The 15652-nt window shown below is 45.9% G+C and overlaps 1 protein-coding gene across 1 annotated transcript in view; it reads right to left on the bottom strand.

Moving 5' to 3' along the window:
* Positions 1 to 15652, bottom strand: part of LOC132954210 (trinucleotide repeat-containing gene 6C protein-like) — a 48359-nt gene that overhangs the window by 10011 nt on the left and 22696 nt on the right. The window contains exons 5-16 of the mRNA XM_061026714.1: positions 6701 to 9205; positions 4851 to 5045; positions 4257 to 4423; positions 4081 to 4158; positions 2935 to 3153; positions 2673 to 2822; positions 2117 to 2236; positions 1705 to 1788; positions 1333 to 1573; positions 728 to 892; positions 430 to 606; positions 23 to 172 (exon numbers count right to left, since the gene is read on the bottom strand). Coding sequence (XP_060882697.1) covers positions 23 to 172; positions 430 to 606; positions 728 to 892; positions 1333 to 1573; positions 1705 to 1788; positions 2117 to 2236; positions 2673 to 2822; positions 2935 to 3153; positions 4081 to 4158; positions 4257 to 4423; positions 4851 to 5045; positions 6701 to 9205 — 4251 coding nt within the window. The remainder of the gene's footprint in view (positions 1 to 22; positions 173 to 429; positions 607 to 727; positions 893 to 1332; positions 1574 to 1704; positions 1789 to 2116; positions 2237 to 2672; positions 2823 to 2934; positions 3154 to 4080; positions 4159 to 4256; positions 4424 to 4850; positions 5046 to 6700; positions 9206 to 15652) is intronic.

The following is a 15652-nucleotide window of genomic DNA, read 5'->3' as shown; positions in this document are numbered from 1 at the left end:
TCTGAGTCTACACTGCTCTCACCTCCACTTCTGTCCCGCAGCAGGTAGCGGTTGACATCTTGGATGTTGGTGTTGATGGTGGGCCCGCTGGGGACGCTGCCAGGTGTCATGTTGGGGTCGTTCTCAGGGTCGATATTCTGGAGACCCTTCCAGGGCACACCGGGGCAGAACTCTGGAATAAAAATGATATTTTACAACTCTTTATAGAGGGAGCGATGCAAGTACTGAGCAACTGACCTTCAGTGCAGTCTCTCTAATGCCCCAGATAAATCTTTCCTTTGTTTTTTAATTGCCAATCTCTCCCCAATTTTGTGTCGTTCACATAGTTGGAGGATCAAATCTGAGAGTGTGTTTTTATTTCACAAGGAGCTGCCAAACAGGTTGGCAGCGATGTCGATCATTTAAGTGAATCTGCTGAGAGCTCCTAACCTGGTGGCCAGTTGATATTGGTCCCGTTGGCCATCTTGTCACTGCTGCTCTTGCTCTGGCCCCAGTTGTCTTGGGAGACCAGGGGGCTTGTAGGAGACTCTGAGCTGGACATCAGGTTGTAGGGGCTGTAAGAGTCCTCCAGTTGATGAGGCTTGCCAGGGGGCCCCAGGTTGGCACCTGAGTAAAATATATATGAAGAAGAACTTTGTTAATTAAATTTTATCAGCTCTTTATCAGAAAGAGCTTCCTGTGGTGGTGACTCTTTGTTAATTACCCAGCATGCACTTGTGTTTCTCACCATGTTTGCCGAGGTTGGACTCTAGAGGAGAGGAGCTTCCAGAGAGGCTCTCGATTGAGTTTGGATGCGTCCACTGCGACAGACGCGATTGAGGCTGGGGGGGTTCCTTCATCGACAGACCCCCCACCTCCATGCAGTTTACATTCATGTTTTGATTCAGTCCAGCTGTGGAGAGAGAGACAGAGAGACAGAGAGAGAGAGACAGAGAGAGAGAGAGAGAGAGACAGACAGCAAGAGAGAGAGAGAGAGACACAGAGAGAGAGAGAGACAGACAGCAAGAGAGAGAGAGAGAGAGAAAGAGAGGGAGAAACAGAGGGGAGAGAGAGAGAGAGAGAGTGAGAGTGAGAGACAGACAGCGAGAGAGAGAGAGACACACAGAGAGAGAGAGACAGACAGCAAGAGAGAGAGAGAGAAAGAGAGGGAGAGAGAGAGAGGGAGAAACAGAGAGAGAGAGAGTGAGAGTGAGAGAGAGAGAGGGAGAGAGAGGGAGAGAGAGAGAGAGAGAGAGAGAGAAAGAGAGGGGGGGAGAGCGCGACAGAGAGAGATGTTACTACACTGCTCAGTGTTATCCGTGCACCCAGCAGAGAGACTTCAGTGGTACTCACAGAGAGAGTAGGGGCTGTAGGTGTTTGGAGATGACTGCGGCTCTTTGGTCTGCAGGTCAGAGAGGCCTGGAGCCTGGGGGTGACCTGGAAATGAATCCAGGGAGGATTTAGACCCGCCAGGGTGAAGGCCAGAGTGGGAGGGGGGCGGCTGCTGTTGTTGCTGCTTCATCAGCAGGGCCTGGGCCAGCTGACGCTGGTGCTGTTGGATCTGCTGCTGCATGTTATTGATTGTACGTGCAACCTGAAACAACATCACAAAAGAAACATTTAGTAACTATAATGTGTTACATATATTTAGATTTACATTAGACAGGGTTGTTTTGTGATCACAGTGCATCATGACTATTTGAGAAGGCTACGAGGGAAACTCACTTGCTGCTCTTGTTGTCGAATGGGGCCGGAAACGTTGCGTTGCGCCTGCAACATCTGCTGCTGAATTTGTAAACGCTGGTATGCCTATGGATCGAGGATAAAAACATCATCAGGGCTGTAATTCAGTTTTAACTACAATATTAAATTTTTTTTAAAGGGCAAACAGTACAGTCCAAATTAACTTTAATTTAAAAAAGCTACTAATGCATTTGGTCTTCAGCTTCATGAAAATGAAAACACAACTTAGTAAAATGGTTTACAAACATTGAAGTAGAATCTGCAGATCAAATTAAACTGATCGTGCATTTTGACTTTGTAGGTTTGGGGTCTGAGATATTTGTCATGTGCGCTCTCATGGAGGTTTTTAAGGTATCTGTTCAAACTTAACGCAGAGGAGCTGGATGACACTCACCAGTTGCAGCTGGTAAAGTTGATTCAGAAGGGTCATATGTTGAGGGTTTATTGGTGAGGTTAAAAGTGCAGGATTCAGACCAATGTTTTTTGCTGCAAACTGTAAGAGCTGTGCTTGAACCTGTGGGTAAAATATCAACACATTAAAAACATATTCAAATGTATAAAAGGGGGAATGTATTTGTGTTTGGTGCATAATCTCTTCATTTGGAGAAAAAAGTCCCAAAGCACCTTGAAATATTAAGTTCTAAGGAGTGGAAATAATCTGCCTCTTTACCGATACTTACATTTCTATCAGTCCAAATAGGTCGGAGTTGATGCATAATAAATGAGAAACTCTAAGTGGAGATGTTTATTGACGCTGTTATCTGAATGCTTAATATCTGTCATGCATACATTTACATTTTCTTAGAAATGTGTCAGTGTAGTGATGAGGCCTGTGTGTGTGTGTGTGTGTGTGTGTGTGTGTGTGTGTGTGTGTGTGTGTGTGTGTGTGTGTGTGTGTGTGTGTGTGTGTGTGTGTGTGTGTGTGTGTGTGTGTGTGTGTGTGTACGTACCTGAGGGGAGAGAAACTGAGGCACTTGAGCACGTAGACTAGGCTGAGAGGAACTGAGAGGCGGCACTGGCGGCTGAGGAGGCGGCTGAGGCTGCTGCATGGCCCGGGCTTGTGCTGCTCCACCTGCTCCACCAAACATTCCACTCTGCATCTGCTGGACGAGTCACAAGAGAAAAATCAACCTCTGCTTCAGGCAAGCACACACAAAAACTTCCCACCATAACAAGAGGTTGTTCTCTTCATCGTGTGTACTATTGAATGACCTTATCCATGTAGGGCAAGCGGGGGTCTGCTGAGGGGTCTTTGGAAAGAAGCGGAGGCCGTGGGCAGCTCATGGGCTTGTTGATGAGCCCGTTGTTGTAGTCGTGACCGGTCATCCCCATCCCCCGCTTGTCTAGCTCCGTCTTCTTCTCCAGCAGGGCGCTCATGGCCTGGTCCAGGTTCATGTTGTTGCTCTTCAGAGCCTCCTCTGCCGGGTCCCTCTGGAGATATGAGAGGAAAGAATCAGAAAGGTCAAAAACAAATCAGGCCAAACAGCAGGTTAGGAACTATGTTACAGGTCTGATAAGAAGAAGTAGATCACTGGTCTTAAAACTGTGCTTCAACTTTGTCTTAAATGATTAAAATCACAGCTGTAAGTAAAGATAACTTCTCACTTTTCAATGTCTCTTAAGTTTCTTATTAAAGGCCCATTTCTACCAAGCGGTCGGGTTTGGTTTAGTACAGTTCAGTATAGTTAACCCTGATCTAGCTTGTGTTTCCACAGCCAGCTGTACTCTTGTGGGGTGTAAACCGGATCTGCATGAGCTACGTTATAGCACGACATCATAGGGGGATGACATTGGCAAAAAACAAAACCAGCTTTTAAGTTACTCTCTTATAATCCAGTGGATATTTAAACATGGCATGTTTTGTGTTTGTCCCTCCTTTATTACCCCTGTGGCACGGGAAGTGATGATTCTTTCAACCAATCAGTGGACAGCAGGGTGTTTAGCTCCACCCTCTAGGGTCAGATTGGTACGTTGGGCAACCCAACAGAAGAATAGCAAAAAAGCAGGACAGTACAGATCGGGTATTTTGGCACCATTTCTAAGTTTTGACAGTGAAATGCCAGTAAATGTGTACCATACTTAACTGAACCGGACCGCTTTGTGGAGTCTTAAAAGTCTATGTTTTTTAAAACTTGTGGGATATGCTTATCTTGTTTGTCTGACCAACAGTAAGCATTGAACAGGTAAGCATCTATATCTCATTCATATACAACCAAATACACTGATTTATACCACAAAGCATTACATGGACAAAATACATGAAGCAAATAAATATTGCTTCATTTTGTGTTAAAGTAAATCTCCTTATTGAAGGGAGGAAACGTAAGAAACAGGAGAAAGAAGAGACAGTAGACTCACAGGGAAGCCCATATCTGTCAGCTGTTTGATGAGACGATTCATGATCCAGGCATCTTCTTGCTTCACTGGGACTTTCACCTGAGCGGGAGAAGAAAAGAAACTTAATATCTGAGTAACATGTTGTAACAGATTGTTTTTACAGGACTTTAATGTATGAAATCTGCTTCGGTCAGCACCTTCTGTGGGGCCTTTTTGGATGCATTGCCCCAAGAGTTGCAGGAGGAGTTGCTTTCCTGGGAAGCAGTGTTGTTCCACATGTCTCCCTCCTCAGCGTCCCACTGACCCCCCGATAGGTTCAGCTCTTCACCTCCACCTCCCCATCCATCTTGCATAGGTTTGGGTGCTGGAAAACACAACACAAGAGAAGTATGAAAAGAAAATGTTAAGTGTGTAAACATTGAGTGATAACTCTGCAATGTGAGTCTTGATGTAAAGTCATCGAGAAAAGTTAGAACTATCTCTTCTTCAGAAAAATAGCGTATGCTAACAACAGAAGGCTCAATTTGATAATCCTCAAAACTTTACATGAACTTTTCAGTTTCTGTTTCTGTTTCTGTTTATACAAAAATATCAGATGGCCACTAGGGGGCAGCGTGGATTGCTGGTTTTAATTCACAATGCTCTTGCTTCCCGGGTATCATTTAGATGTCCTTGAAACATCAAGGCACAATTGTTGAACTTTTTTTTAGCGATGGAGAATACACAAGATATTTTTATTTTTCCTCAAAGTTACAAATTGTTGGTAGAAATCCTGCAATTAGGCCTTTTACCAGGTTTGCAAGACGCAGGTGGCATCGTCTGGTTGCCCCGGCCATAGCCGTCAGGGTTGTTGTCTGCCCAACCTCCACAGCTGCCTATAGGCTTGCCCCAGGAAGACGTCCCGTTGTCCAAGCTGACTGGAGCGGGTGCAGCTTCCCCCCACGAGTTCTCTGATTTACTGTGGGAGCTGGATATCTCTCCCCAACCTGGATGACACAAGAAATAATTATTCCACTTAAAAAAAACCTTTCATCCAGCATTCAGTCTCAGTTAAGCAGGATTTTTTTTTCATAGCATAGCAAAGAGATACTACAAATTTAAAATAATGAGCTCACTAAAACTATTAAGGCCAGAAACAAATAAGGCAAATTTTCAACGTGGCATTGTCTGAAACAACTGAGGGTCAGAGTAGTACAGCTGTCAGTCTTCTGTTTTATTGTCTATCCAGTTTACAAATATCAGAGACTGTCCCTGGATTATTTAATTTACTGATGACTTTGTTCCACAATAAGCAAAATGTTTGTGCCAGCTTGCGTTGCATAGTCTCATGCTTCATTGATGCTCATCCTCTCTTGATTAAAGTCAGAATCATCCTGACTTAATGTAAAAACTTTTCCCTTTAAAAGAGGAGTATTCTCTTTTTTTGTAATTCAACTTTTATGAGTTTAAATTGTATGATTTATTTTAAAAATGTTAACAATTGTATACCTTATATTGCTCTGAATTAAAGCCACAGACCTTAACAAATCCTTACTAAAGCCTTTTTTCTTTTGGTTAATATTTGTCGATAAACTGAGCTTTCAATCTTTCTGAGCCTCTGACACATCATCACCCCGTTAATCCTTCTCTTTAGGAGTGTGAAGTGCCACTCGTGCAGAAATCTGGGCTTGCTTTGCAGGATGGTTGACACACAGAGAAGATGCCCGTTTAAGATTTGGCAAAGCCTGGTCCCTCTTGGCACCAGAGACATGGTGCTGTCTGTGGGCCAGGGGCAGTGCCAGGCTCAGCTTAGCTCTCTCTCCAGGAGGAGGTCAGATCATGCAGGCCGCTCAAAAATGACAGCACAATCAATCGTCTAGAATAAGTGGCCAAACAAGTGCATCAGTGGTCTAAATATAGCACACAAGGTTAAACAAACTTCATCATTTTTTCAGCACTTTTTATGCTTGGTTAAGAACAATGTTTTTTTATGCCAGCTAAAGGGAAAGCAACCAGGTTTTATTGAAAAGCAAGGGAATCCAATGTGGTGACACTGTGCAGGGTCAAGTGAGGGACAGCAGGGGGCGCCTGCCCCCTAACAGTTCCTAAGGGCTTGCTCCACCTCCTCCCTTCCACGACTGACAGATGGTGGCTCCCATATAATCACACACTTCCTATCCTTCTCAAACAGTTTGTGGTGAATCGCTATTTTCACGAGGCACTTTGTAAACAGCATTCTTGTGCTTCCCTTGAGTACCCATGAGAGGTTGCCAGGGTTACCCGCACAGAAGGGTCCAGTGTTGTGAAATCTGAGGAGCCTCATGGAAAGACAGGGCGGGGCTGCTTAGCTCATTTGGATAGTGAATTAGATGTAAATCCAAGGAGGACAAACTAGGACAAGTTTGACCTTTAAGTGGATCAACAGATTGGAGCGTAACAAAGGACTGTTCCCAATAACCAACCAGCTTTTATGTTTGACACCTTTGCTTTGAACAATAAAACAAACAGAAATTAGGAAAATTATTTAACTTAAGTTTCAAATTTGAAACAAAACCCCATTTATATCTGAATGCTTACAATTTAAAAATGTGTTTAGGTCAATAAATCTGCTCAAACTTTACAACAAAAACACTGCAGAAATTAGAGGCTAGGGTTGTCTTACCTTGAGCTATCAGGGGACCCCGATTGTGAGATGGCCCAGACTGGTGTTGGACAACAGGATCCATGGGTCCACTGGTGGGCCCTGGGTTTTGGGAGTTGGGGGTGTGGTTCTGTAAAGGTGCAGGCGGCCCATGATAGTTGTGATTGTGAGAAGGAGGGTGGTTGTTATTGGAGCCAGGGGGGTTATTGCCTCCAGTGGGGACTTTGGCCTGGGAAACACCTGGATTGTTCCTGTCCCACAAGTTGACTGCTTTGCTGTAGGTACCAGGGTCCCCCCAAGCTGATGTCCCATCATCTATCTCCATCTTACGTCTGATTGAAGGTGGAGAGGGCTCCTCCCAGCCTGTGGGCTCTGCTGAGGATTCCTGCTTGTTGCCAGTCCAGCCACCGCTCGGCTTTACTGGGCCTGGGCCGCTCCAGGAGCCCATGCTCCTTTCTCCACTGCTTCCACTGGGCCCATCCTGAGGCTTGCTCCCCCAGCCTTGGGGAGGGCCATTGGGGCGCTGGCAGACAGACTCACCCCATCCCCCATTGCCTCCAGGTCCAGACATCCCAGGTCCTGTAGAAGGCATTCCCCAACCTCGAGGATTTTCCTTCAAGCCTCCCGTTTCACCTTCCCACCCAGGGTTGGTGGAACTCTTTTTGCTCTCTTCTGCCTCTCTCCAGTCCCCTGAATTATTGCTCCCTCCACTGCTACCCCAGCTGTGAGATGCTTTTGGCTGATCTCTCCAGCCCTGGGATGGTGTCTTGATTTGAGGTTCATCCCATCCAGTAGACTTTTCCTCTCCCCAGGACTGTCCCCCATTCTTGGGTATATTGGTAGAGGGGCCTGTTGGTGGAGGATTCCCCCAGCCACTGGGGCCACTTTGGGGTTTAATGTTGTTGGGTTGCTCTCCCCAACCAGAGCTAGGCTGGTTGGGAGCAGACATGCCTCCACCCCAACCTGAAGCTCCCTGAGAAGCAGGCACATCATTTTTGCCCCCAGGGTCAGTCCTCTGTGAGGAGCCCATGTTAGTGTTGGAGGGTCCTTGGGTGTCACTTGGGGTGCTTGGGGTGGTTGGGCCAGAGCCCCATGAATCAGAGCTTTCATTCTTGCGTTTAGCATTTTCCATGTCCCAAGAGGTATGCTGACGAACAGGGGTCTGTCCCCAGCCAGTGTTACACAAAACCCTGGGGTCCAGATCCTGGGCAGGCAGCAGAGGAGCTGGATTATCTCTGGCTGAAAGGTCTCTTTGCCGGGGATGTCCTTCCATGCTGTCACTGCTACCTTCACTGGCAGCAGCTGTGCTCACAGCTCTGTTCCAGGGACTACCCTGTGCATCCTGGGGAGGAGAGCTAGGGGCATCCCAGCCCCCCTGTGTCTCTTCAGTGTGCTGCTTTCCCCAACCTCTACCAGACTGGTCACCCCAGCCTCCAGAGTTTCCTGCTCCACTTCCTCCATGGCCCCAGCCTGAGTCCCAGCCAGGTGCCTCCTTTGATGAAGGTGCCTTTGAGTCGCCACTGTTACCCCATACTGAGCTACCATCTTCTCCATTGACCTGTGGGCCCCCTGATGGGGGCTGGCCCATGGAACCTAAGCCTACAGGTGCACTACCCCAGCCAGGCAAATTGCGGATGGGGCTGGGGGGTTCCTGTTTATTAGTGTGATTTGGTCCATCAGTTTTAAGGTTCTGAGGTTCTGAACTGAAAGACACATTTGTGGACGGGGAGGGGTGTGGCTCTGATGTATCAGAGGTCATCATGCTACCCCAGGCGCTGCCAATCACAGAAGAGTTGCTGTTAGTGTTGGCTCCAGTACAGGTGCTGGTCTGGGTTGGTGGGGGGCCAGATGGATTACAGAGGTTGGGTGTAGGTTGAGGAGTTGAAATGTTGTTGGCTCCCCCTGAGCTGCCTCCCCCTGTGCCACCCCCATCATGTCCCAGCATTGGCCAGGCTGAAGGGTTGGCATTAGGGTTTAGGTTCAAGTTAAAGTTGTTGGTGGAAGATGATGAAGAAGAGCCCCAGCCCCTGCTGCCTCCTCCTCCTACTGAGCTGTCACTCTTCCCTTCACTCCCCACTGAAGACTGAGGAGGGCAATGGGAGGGTCCAGCCCCAGAGCCCCAGCTGCGATTGGCTGAAACCTGGCTAGAGAGCATGCTGGTTCCAGTATGATTGGCAGGGCTTGGCCCACTGTTGGCCTTGCTGCTAAGTTGGTTGGCAGGGAAGTGGCCAGCCTGGCTATTAGCCCCTGTGGCCATAATCACTGTACTACAACTACTACTAGTACTACTGCTGCTGCTGGTCAGGCGACCAGGATCAGTGTCCAAAGGGCATCCTCCTGGAGGGGCCTGGCTCTGGCTGAGGGTAATAGAAGGCCAAGCCTCTGTGTCCTTCTGGTCAATGATCAGTTGATCCCAGCTACTGAGATTGGTGGAAGATGCAGCACTTGTGGCAATCCTGTTGGCTGGCAGGTGTCCCCAAAGGGGATTATCATGCTGGGCTCCCGTGCCACTCTGTGGGGGCAGTTCTGTGTGAGAGAAAAGAGAAACAACATGACATGAGCATAAGCTGAAAAATGACAAAAGACATCTAAATCATGTATTTCATCACTCCTACACATTCTACCTAAGGTTAAAATACCAAGGAAACATTTAAGGTGTCTACGTACATAGACAAAACAAAATGCTTTATTAATGAAAATAAATACCGCCCACACAAAAGAGCACCCATAGCGTGGAGATGAGCAATACAATATCAGAGATATCTTAAATTATTTTAAAAAAGCAACATTTATAGACTTCTAGCTAGTAGCGGAGCGAGTCTGGGGGCAGAAGGTGCGGCTGCCCCTGGCCCACTGTTGTCTCAAGGGGCCCACTTTGAGCCAAATTTAACATGCATTTTGTTATTTAGTTGAATTTTCGAATAAAGTTAGTTTGACTAGGTCTGAGTCTCTATTTTCTTTTGCCGCAATCAAGACACACAATGTATTTTGTAGAGCAGAGAGGGGCCCCCCTCCACTGCCAAGGGGGTTCTCAACTTCGGCAGGAAACAGCACCAGCAGGGTGTGGCCTGTTTGTAATGTCATTGATTCCACCTCTTAGCACCCCCTTTGCTGGGCCCCCGTTGCTGTCTGGAGTTTTAAAAACCTAGTCGTCTGTCTGCTTTATTTCTGTTTACCTCGCAGTTTTTCGTAACATTAAAAGTGTAAAAAACTAAATAAAAAATGTTTTCTCATTGACAACTCAACAACTCAACCTGGCAAGTCTCCTCCCGTTGCTAGCTCCACTAACGTAAATGCTACTAGCCAAGCAAATAAACATGTTAGCGAGGAGCACCCAGCTAGCTCCGTGCAGGAAAGCAACAGTGCTGATGAAAACTTAATTGGTAAGTTGTTTCATCATTATTTGAGATTACGCTTAGATGCTGGTCTTTTGTTTGTGGGTGCATGTGTTGTAGACCGCCGTGTCTGCTTGGTTATTGTACTGTATGAACGGCAGGCCATTGCTTGCACACCGTTTACAAAGTTTGTTGTCGTGCGTGGGTTGATAATGTGTGGTTTTATTGTATTGTCTATTTGGCTGTGTGGCTGGATGAGCGTCCAACTTCACTGAATGTCAAACTGTAGTTGCCTTCTATCTTTGGTTTCCCGTCCGGCTAATTAAGTCTGCTTTACTTGTTTAATCGGTGGAATATGCGCACAGACATATCAGCACTTGTGCTGCTTAAATATCAGCAGGTCACTCACTGATAAGTCCCTATCACTGTAACAGCACCCTTTGTAATCTGCAGCGGCATTTCTCTTCGTCCCGCCACGTCTTGTATCTCCATACAGCCGATATTATACCATAAATGCTATACTATATTACTATATAGGCTACAGCATATGCTATATAGCCTATAGACCGTTTAAGGGCCCACTATTGGTCCCCGCCCCCTCTGCAATGAGCCATAGGCTCCGCGCGCCTGCTTCTAGCACTTAACATTTTCATGGTTCACACACATTTTAATTCAAATGTGTCCAAATGCACCATGACTGAAGACATAAACAAGACTTTCCTTGACCTAACTGCGATCAGGAAAGAGAATATACAATGTAACTATGGATGACATGTTCTGCTTGACTTGCTTTTGTTTTTTTGCTTCAAAATTGTATTTGCTGTACCAGATTCTTTTGGTCCGCTAAAATAAATAAAAAAAATCTGCTTTTAATATTTATTCACCAATTTGAGGATAAAGCCCTCATAGCTAAGTACTGAGTCATATCCGTGCACCACATTAAAAGGACATAATCCATGTTCGAGGCCAATGCAACTGAGTCATCTTCGACTTCTGACCCCCTAGACATTGCAGTCATGACCTCTTCTTAATGTGAAGCACAAACACTCTGAACAAGCCTGGAAAACCTGATTCCAAACGTGTGCCTCTGTCTACCTGCGCATCTCCTAAAAGTAATGATCTGACTTATCTCAAACATATCCCCATGGAGTTCAGCTAGTTCAATATATTGATTATGTTGATTAAAAATATAGCCCACTTGCAGATCATGATTGCTGCACTGATCAACCTGCTGCCAACTGATTGCCTATTTCCTGCTGCCTCGAGTGTTGCAGTAGCTTGTTGTTTACATGTTCCATCACATGCATGCGTAGTTTGTTTGCAAACACACTTTCACAATTGCATTTGGGAAGTGACAGCATTTGTGCACCACCCCCTGCTTTAAAGCTGAGTTCACTGCTTGCAACTAAAAGGAGAGAGCAGAGGCAGTGAGAGAGTACGGGAGGGGAAAGAGGGCACTGTGTTTCTGATACACACAGTGCTGTCGTTCTGTAGCGTCACTCCGCTGAGGAGTGCAGGACCGCCATTTTCTCAGTCCTGAACTACAGCCAAAAAGGCTCTGAGCTGCCGTCTGCAGCTCCTGCTGTAAAAGCATGCACGTCTCACTTAAAATAATACACACAAATCAGAGCCCTGCATGCCTGCGATGCACTGTCGCTTTAACAATCGAAAGGGCTCACTGCTTATCCACAGTGTGTAAAAACAAGCCACCAAAACAACGCAGATGGAGCAGCGGATAGAGGAAAACAGGGAACCCAAGCGGCAAAGAAGGGGAGAGGTGATACATAGTAGTGAAATACCTGTGGAGAGGTGCCTCCCAACCATCCTGTAAAGAGCTAGGTTTTGTGCGACGCAGCAACCATCCTTGTCTCAATATGTCTGCCTGGCTCGCCAAGCTTCTGAGGCTCGTTTCTGAAATGCTGCCAAGAAGTTGCACAGCTCTTGCGCGGCATAAGACACCACCACCCCCACCCTACCACCCCCCCTCCCTCCCTCTCTTCCTTCCTCCCTCACCACTTATGCACAGTCCCTCCCACCAACACGGCTCCGGCTGGGTCTCTCCTCTTCTATCTATTGCCTCCCTCTGGCTTTATTTATATCGTTACTCTATTCCTATCCTGACGGAGGATATTCTCTCTCTCTCTGGAAGAGCACTGAAAGAAGTCGGCTTGGGGGAGGGGTGCGTTGGAAGGATGGGGCAGTATTGATGGTGGCCTGGGTGGAGGGGGGGCTCGACTAACAGCTGAATGATAAAGCCAAGGGACTTTCATTAAGCACTCACACAAGGCATGAGGAAAAACAAAACAAAACCTCCCCCCCTCCCTCACATCTTTCAACCTTTCAAAACTGTCACTAAATATTTGGCCAAGACCACTCCATCTGCAATTAGCACTGCCAGACCACAATGGAAAGCCTTTTGAATAGCAGTGGCAGAAAGAAAACCCACAAGAGCCTGCTGCACCCACAGTGCTGGAATGATAATTTTTCACACATGCATGAGTTCATGTATGCACAGGCACGTCATCAGGCCACACATGATGACAAATGTTTGTTTTGGTCGACTACTAGCTGTGAATGTCTTGATTATACTGTCAGCGGCAGCAGTGGCGAGCTTTCAGAAGCTAACTGCCGCCCACTTTAAAAGGGGTACTTTCAGGGCAGTGGGCAAGAAAATGACATGGCTGTGCTCTTATATATCACAGTGCATGGATTAGAGGCCGGTGATCTGCACAGGAGTTACAGCAGATAGGCAGAGGAAAAGAAGGGGGGGGGGGAGAAAAAAGAAAAGAGCCGCAGCCACAGGATCAAGGCTGGTATTGTTTACAAATGATCCCAACGCCCACGCAACAACACAATAAGTCAATGTTTGGTAGAGAACAGAGTCCCTTTATAACGAGGGTTCAGTTCACTGTGCCTCTCGGCTGTTAGGACTGAACATGCGTTGAGGTCATGGCATGCTTCTGCACGGCCATTCACTACTTCTTATCTTAACAAGGGCACTGTGCAGACTACCGTGATACCAGAATTTCACATTTAGATCTAATGCTACTAAAAATCTAATTATATCTGTAACTGCTTTAATACCACGGCAACAAAAATTAAGTCCCAGACGCCCAATATTGGGGTAATTTCCTGCTTTTAATTACCAGACATTGCAAGCAGACTCCAGCACACTGTCTAACTTGCACAAATATGTAGGCCATGTTTCAGTAAGTAAATTTTGCCCACAAATTTGAACAATTTTTGGCTGCTTTCTGCAGTTAAAGCTTCCATACTTTTTGATACAATCGATCAGTAAAAGGGAAGTAATCAAAAAGTACCCAAGTATTGAACAACCTTACTGCAGATACTGTGCGTCTACTGTGTTGATGCACATACACTGGCATCAGAAAGAAACACAGATTACTTCCTGAATGCTCAGATGAGCGGGCAAGCCTTCGTTTTGACGCTTTCCTTCAGCCTCCTATCAGAGGGGGCGGGGGGGAAACAAGGATGATGTAAAGAGGGATCATGGGGAATGACCATACAAAGACAACAAGGACAGAAAATGAAGGGCAGAGATGGATTTTGATAGATGGACGGAGGAAGTAATTTAGGAGGACTGTAAGGGCCTCAGCTGGACTGATCCGGGCTTAATGAAGTCCCAAAGGGGCAGAGGGACTGGATGGTACAGAGCTGACAATGCTTGCTGCCAGCCAGATGAACGACTTCTCTGACAGACACACACACACACACAAACACACTATTCAGGAATGTGCATCATCTGTATCCAACTATTACAACAAACACATACTGATTGTTTTTAATTTGGATACCTCAAAAGAGCAAATCTAATTTCAAGAGGAGCATGCATTGATTTTGGATCTGATGGACCAGCTGCAGAGTTATCATGACATCATTATTTTGAACTTTAATCAGAATCAGGAATACTTTATTAATCCCAGGTGGAAATTTGATGTGACACCACTGCAACTTTAGCAATCCAAATTCTTGCCCTCAGTGAAGTTTTGGCCACACATATCGGATATGAAAGATTTTTAAACTTTCACTTACAGAGACACAGAGATCGTGCTTAGAAAGCTCACTCACTGTTTCTGTTGGTTAATAGTGAACACATAACAGAGAAGCAGGTCTGAGATCAGTGTTTCTTCTTATATTATTACATTGTGACATTCAACAGCTGACACTTTCATCTGGCACAAGCTGAAATTATCCAGTGTAGCAGCGTGTTGTTGCTTTTATTAACAAGAAGGCATTGTGCATTTTTAAAGGATTTAACGTGTTAATGCAGAGTTATTTTGAACGAGCGGGTAAGCACTTCCACTAGCACGTCTTCTAATCTAATCAGCATGTTTTAAATCCCTGTTTATGAATTGTTGTGAATAAGTTGAATGCTGAGATTTGACACTGTGGAAGGTTTACAGCAGGAACTGTGGCAACACATATCAATGCTGTGATTAAAGGCTTTATATGCTTTATATTGATCCAGCAGATGTCGCCCTTGAGCACCAGCATGAAACCAAAACAACTCGCGGTGCATTGTTGTGTTAGCATGCTAATGCTAGTGATCTTTATTATGCTCGTATCTTCACACTGCATGTAAATTTACCTGAAATGAGCGTGATCTAGAAACACAGTTAAGCAGTGAGTACAGTATGTTATTCTTCTTTTCTCTAGTCCCTCAATTAAACAACTTTTATACACGAGGGGGTGAGCCAGCCGGCCGTCCGGGCGATGTAAACAAACTGAAGATAGGACTCTGAAAACTCTGAAAACATCACAGACAGTGGGACTCGGGTGTTACACCCATTGTAGACAGTCATGACTCAGAGTTATTTTCAGAGGATACACTTGATTTATATTACATTTACAAGTGTGAAAAATCACATAAATCAACAACTTGTTTTCTATGAAAGCTTTCTCTGCAGCTACTTTGCCGTCAACGTATTGTTATTATCCTCGCCATTATCTCAAGGTGAAAAGACAAAACAGGACTTTTTAAAAAAGTACACATCTAAGACATGTGGACGTCATGTTTGCTTTTGAGTATCCTCTTTTCTCCTCCCCCTTCAAAAGGATAAACCAGGTCAAGGGCTTTCTCCAGCATGCCAGTCTTAAAATAGCATGCTCCTTCACACCTCCTCTACATGAAAGAGCCCTGGGATTCAGAATGTTAACCAAGCAAGAGGCAACACTGAGAGAAGGCTGTTATAACGGGAAGATTGACAGACATGTGTATAGAATGTGTGCCTGGGTAATCGTGGGGCGCCCTGGGGTCAACAAGGGGGACGTGTGAGCTGTGGTGTTGGTAAAGTGAAGGAGTTGAACACATGTGCATCAGAGAACAACAAGTATGCAAAAAGTGAGAGAGAGGAGCAGGGGCCACAGAGCGAGCGAGACAAGACAGAGAAAAAAAAGAGAAAGAGCGAGCGCTGAACATTTGTGGTTAACAGCAAGCTGATGTTTAATCACATCACAAGACGTCCCAGCCCTCTTCGAGGGGATTCCCAGGGCTCTTTTTCAGCATCATCAGCAGACTTAAAGAGCACATCAAGTCTAGCGTACATCCACTCACACTCTCTCCACCAGACGAGCTATTAGCACATCAGCAGCACTGTTTCCTCACTTGACAAGGTCT

Source organism: Labrus mixtus, chromosome 20, assembly GCF_963584025.1.
Source record: "Labrus mixtus chromosome 20, fLabMix1.1, whole genome shotgun sequence".
Classification (NCBI taxonomy): Eukaryota; Metazoa; Chordata; class Actinopteri; order Labriformes; family Labridae; genus Labrus; species Labrus mixtus.
Note: the sequence above shows the minus strand (reverse complement) of the source record. Positions and strands in the feature narration are given on the sequence as shown.